General features: G+C 25.1%; 1 protein-coding gene across 3 annotated transcripts in view; it reads right to left on the bottom strand.

Moving 5' to 3' along the window:
• Positions 1-40: 40 nt before the first annotated feature.
• Positions 41-5,479, bottom strand: part of LOC106679532 (zinc finger protein 425) — a 13,374-nt gene continuing 7,935 nt past the window's right edge. For all 3 annotated transcript variants that reach the window (XM_067047302.1, XM_014418748.2, XM_067047303.1), the window contains 2 exons: positions 5,145-5,327; positions 41-3,364 (listed from right to left, as the gene is read on the bottom strand). In XM_067047302.1, coding sequence (XP_066903403.1) covers positions 3,153-3,364; positions 5,145-5,327 — 395 coding nt within the window. In that variant the 3' untranslated portion in view covers positions 41-3,152. The remainder of the gene's footprint in view (positions 3,365-5,144; positions 5,328-5,479) is intronic.

Genomic DNA, 5,479 nt, shown 5'->3' with positions numbered 1-5,479 from the left:
TTATAATATATAAGATAAAAAAATAGTTTTGGATGGTACATGTCTATAAAAAGTTCTTCCGTCACAACATAATTATTATTGCTAATATGTGGAAGTGGTTTATCGACCAATAAAAATCCATAAATATTAGTTCTGTTAATATTTGAAGATACTATACAATAAATTCTGACATTAATGGACACACAATTTAATAATTTCATATTTTAAAAATTGAATGAAGTTTTCAAAACAAATAACAAGAAAAAAAAAAGAATATAATTAAATACAGGAAAGATTTTAAGTATCTTAACTACTTATTAATTTCTTATATGAAGACCAAGCCACTGAGAAGTTTTGATATGATTATTTTACAAAAAATATTTAATACTTTCTAAATAACTGGTTCATTGTATTGCTTTTTTCGTACCTCCCCCATGATTTTTCTCACCTGGCTATAACAGAATTATCATGAGACAGTAAAATACTGGTACGTATACATAATAATTAACAATACAGCAGTGAAACATTAAAACAACATAATCAGGTTTCTTTTGACCACAGTAACCAAATGTTTATGAAAATGTTCTACTTAGAAATGAAAAACACCAAATAATGCTCTACATAACTGTTTTTGATTTTAACAAACATATAAATAATATTATTTTAAAATAATTTATTTTACATTTTTTGACAATAAACAGTGTCGAAGTATCATATGTCTTTTTACATAGGTTTCTCTTGAGCTTTTATAGTTACAGTGAGGACAACAATGTAAACGCTCTTTTCCGCATTCATATTTCTTATGTGCATACCAACTAGATCTGTGTTTGTAAAGTCTGCCACATCCATCGCATGAGTATTGTTCTAGATGGGTGTCTTTTAAGAAATCTTGAACAAAAAAGAATATATATATATGATTTAAACTATTATAATACCAAAATAATTAGATGAAATTATATTTCAATGGAAGAATTACATATAAATTAACCCTGGTAGACTAAATAACTAGTAAACAAAAAGTTTTTTTTTTATTCTTTAAATCATATTTTATGATTCAATAGTGTGGACTAGTCTAGATTTTAATACTCAATAAAATAAATAATAGAATAGAGCCTTGGATCAAAAGGGCATTGGGAGGAAGGAGAGAAGAAAGGGAATTTAATTTTTATCAATTTCAATTCAATGATTAAGCAAGCCTATTGATATAGCCTGTCATACAGAAACTATATATGTAACAAAGAAAATTATTGAGCAAAGTCTAGGCTAAGTAAAATACCTATCTCCATCCATAGTCATACATTAATGAGCTCCAGCATGAATATTACATATTCCTTTTTTTCTCAAAGAAAAAAGATGTTTCACTATAAGTAATTTTAAGTTCTAAATGAATATTAAGAAATTTGATTTCAAATAAAAATGGCCTTAAAAGAACAAATTTATTTTATTTAAAAAGTTATCTATAAAAAAAATGATTAAATCATGAAAAATGGACTGTAGATGAACATAATATAACTATTTTGCATAGAATTTCTTTGGCATTTTTAACAGAAAGCATCTTAAAAATTAATATTTTGTAATTTGAATTATGTTAATATTAAAATGAGTAGATACATCAGTATACCTTCCTAACCACTTCAACTGAGTACAGAATAAAAATCAAATGGAAACAACAAATCTGTGAGGAAAAAACAGACTTAATGTTTTAATGTTTATATCGATATGTTATATTTCAAAAAATAAATCATTACCTTGATCTGAATTATCAAAGAAAATTTAATGATATTGATACAGGACCATTTTTACTATGGTCTCCATCTCCAAACCAAATCATAAGAGCCGTTTTTGAAACATGTGTGTCAAGAAAAATATGTTTGTTAATACATCAGCAGTAGTGTATCAGATGGAATTTGATAAAATTTATGTGCATTTTGAAAACAAACATTTTGTTTACTTTATGAATGACTACTTAGCTTCTCTATCTCCAACAATGAGGAAGCAAAAATATACACGAAAGTTCAAAACAGCATAATAAATTTAAATACGAAAATTTTTAAACATAAACAGAAAATAGTAATCAACAAGATAATAAATATTAATCTGAAACAAACTACACAGTTAGAACTTAATATGTAATTATAGCTACTAAACCATTATTCATTCACATCATTTTAAAAACTTTTATATTTGCAAATGTTATTATTTTAATTTTTTTTTGTATGATAATTAATATAAATATCCTTAGTCCAAAGAAAAAGTGAAATCAATTTCTTTCCATTTGGTAATGAATAACCAAAAGATGTGGTGTTATAGAGTGATTAGTCTGACACAATTGATCATTTGTAATTGATTCTTAGACATTTTTCAAACTAATTAGAAAATCACTAAGCTATAAAGACATTCATTCTCAGGTCAGATATTGGTTTTTTTGTAACAGTATAATTTTATATAATATGTATATATCATATATTTAACTATATTTTAAAAAAATATATATTAAAAAGACATCAACACAAAAATTGGAGGTTTATTATTTTAGTTAATAATTTGTTTTTTTATAAAAAAAACAAAAACACTAATCATAGAAAAAAAGTTGGAACACATTCATCAATATCTAACCTGGCTATAAATATATTGGTAAATCTTTTTACTTGCTAAATCAAATTGTAGAATTCGAGTAAACAGTTAACTAGGAATCTCTATTTTCTTTTTGATACTGTTTTGATCTAGGAGTAAAATATTTATTTAATTTTTTAAATGTAAAAAAACAAAAAAATTGTTTAACACCATACTTACCAATAATTTCAATGACTTTTAATTTTAGATTAAATTTATGATAATGTCTTAATGTAAACCTCAATAACTAAAATTGGTACTATTACTATCAAATATTTAGGAAAAAAATTAACAAAGAATATATAACAAAAGAATTATATTCATATCAATAAGTAACATTCAATTAACACTGTGCATTTATATAAATATCTCAAAAAAATAATGATACATCTAAATACATTTAATAAATTTAAACTTTTAAGAATTATTCTTCCCATAACATAGTCAGGAAAAAAACAAAACAAAAAAAAACTAAACCTTATTAGAAGTGAGCGTTTGATCAAAACAAATATTTTAATGATGGAAGGTGAAAATATATATAAGAAAAAAAATCATTCAGTTCAAGACACCATTTCGTTAAAATGCTTTAAATAAACATGACTTTTGAGATGACCTTTACGTCTAGCACTGTATGAGCAATAAGGACAAGAAAACTGTGGTTCTTTACCACCACATTCAAAATTTGTATGATTCCAAAGACTCTTCCTATGTCGGTATTTCTTACCACAATGGCAAATAAATTTGTTAGACTCATCAAACATTTGGAATTCACCTATAACAAAAAAGAAAATTAAATATATATATAAATATTTATGCATACACGCACTTCCACATTGGCAACTATTATTCTATAATAATAATTACCAATAAATATAAATAAATTCTATAGTTGAAGAAAAATATAATTATTTATAATAATTATTAAATTTATTATAAATTATGATATATATTTTTTTCTTAATATTGTTAAGATTTTATGCCCATGATTAGGGGCATTATAGATGGATTGGCATCCATTACAGATGGATTTTACATTAAAAGAGAACAAATAAAGTACAAATCAATAAAAATCGTGATTATTCCAATTAAAATAAAACCATTAATAACTTCACCAACCAACTTTAAGTTCAAAACATAAATTAAGGAATATGAAAAAATCAAGAGAACACAAGTAACATATAAAATATTTTATTTTCACAAATATAAATATATAATTGTACATGTATAATATTAATAATATATCATTAATTTTATATAGTATCAGAAATCAATCTTGTATTAAATGGAACAATAAGAATAACACATCAGCAGTTTACAAAACAATATATTTAATCAAGAGTTTTTAAATTAAAATACAAAAATATGATTAAGAGCTGTTATTTTTTACTTCTTTTGTTATAGTTTATTGTTATATATCTTGTAAATAATAAATAATTGAATGTGAATCAGCTTCACCATTATCTTAAGCTCACAGATTGTAATATTTTTAAACAAACAGTTGATTGATTAAAAAAAAAAATAGATCTTCTTATCTGTGACTGACCAAGAACAGGAATAGGTGAATAAATGAATTATCTTTTGTTTGATAAAACAATATAAATACAACATTAAAATAAGTTGGTTTATTTATGCTTGGCAAGCCTTTGTAAGGATGGGGGGATTGGTTGAAGCAGTGCTGTAAGTAAGAAAGCATCGTCTAGATCTTCTCCTTAACATCCTCTATAGTCTTTTTGCAAAGAGAATGCCTCTAAGCAATATGTGACGATTACCAACTTTACTTCACATTTCAACTCAATCCACTACAAATCTTAGATGAGAACTAAATGGCAATGAAGAATGAAAGGACTTTTTTTAAAAAGGAGTCTAGTGGAAACAGAGAGATTTTTGTGTGGATGGGGCCAATTTAAATTTATAGAGATAGATGTTTAAGCAGCCTTCTCTTAGCGAATGGATAGTAATAAAATGGAATAATATGAGGCTGAGGCTAATTCAACCCCTAAAATTACCATAATGCATATTTTATTTATTAATCATAATCACATATAAATCTATGCGGATTTTATTTCATATCGTGCAACAGCATAAATATCTCAAGGAGAACAGTTCGATAAAAAAATTATAGAACGATTGATGTAATATAAAATTAATTAAAAAATCCCAAAGTAAACAAATCAATGATCTATACTAGTAAGTGTTCAAACAAAACAAAAACAATAAACAGATAATAATGTCAAGGTAAGTAATTTAAGCCTAGGACAATGTGAAATATTAGTATTAATGTGGATAAGCAGATCCTGCCCGTCCGAATAATTTCATTAAACTCTTCAATAAAATTATAAACAAAGTAGTTACCTAATTTAAGACAAAATTAATTACTAGTTGAGCAGAAAGAAATATATTTAATACTAGATTGACCTGAAATTTTAAAGATTAATTAAGAGCAGAATACAAAACAAAATAAGATTTTTAGATTAAAAAACAGTACATATAATATGACTGAGTAGATAAGACAATTTATAAACGAACAAATGATTGACTGTTGTCATGCTTACTATACATGTGTACTTTTAGGGATGATTTCCTTGTGGCTCGGTATGAACAGACAGGACAGGGGAATTGAGGTTCTTTTCCACATTCAAATTTTCTATGAGTATACAAGCCAGCTCTGTATCTATACGACTTGCCACAGTCACAATTAAAAGGCTTTTGTACCACTGTTTCATCTGAGTATACACCTAATAAACAAAAGACATAAACACCAAACTAAAGAAAACATTTGTGCTAAGAAATCTTTATTACAATGAAAAATTAGTAAAGTTCAACATTTATATAAAAAGGAATATCTATTTATGCTTCAGAATAAGTAATCAAAATTAATACAATAATT

Source organism: Halyomorpha halys, unplaced genomic scaffold (assembly GCF_000696795.3).
Source record: "Halyomorpha halys isolate HHAL.00 unplaced genomic scaffold, Hhal_1.1 Scaffold208.1, whole genome shotgun sequence".
NCBI classification, from domain to species: domain Eukaryota; kingdom Metazoa; phylum Arthropoda; class Insecta; order Hemiptera; family Pentatomidae; genus Halyomorpha; species Halyomorpha halys.
Note: the sequence above shows the minus strand (reverse complement) of the source record. Positions and strands in the feature narration are given on the sequence as shown.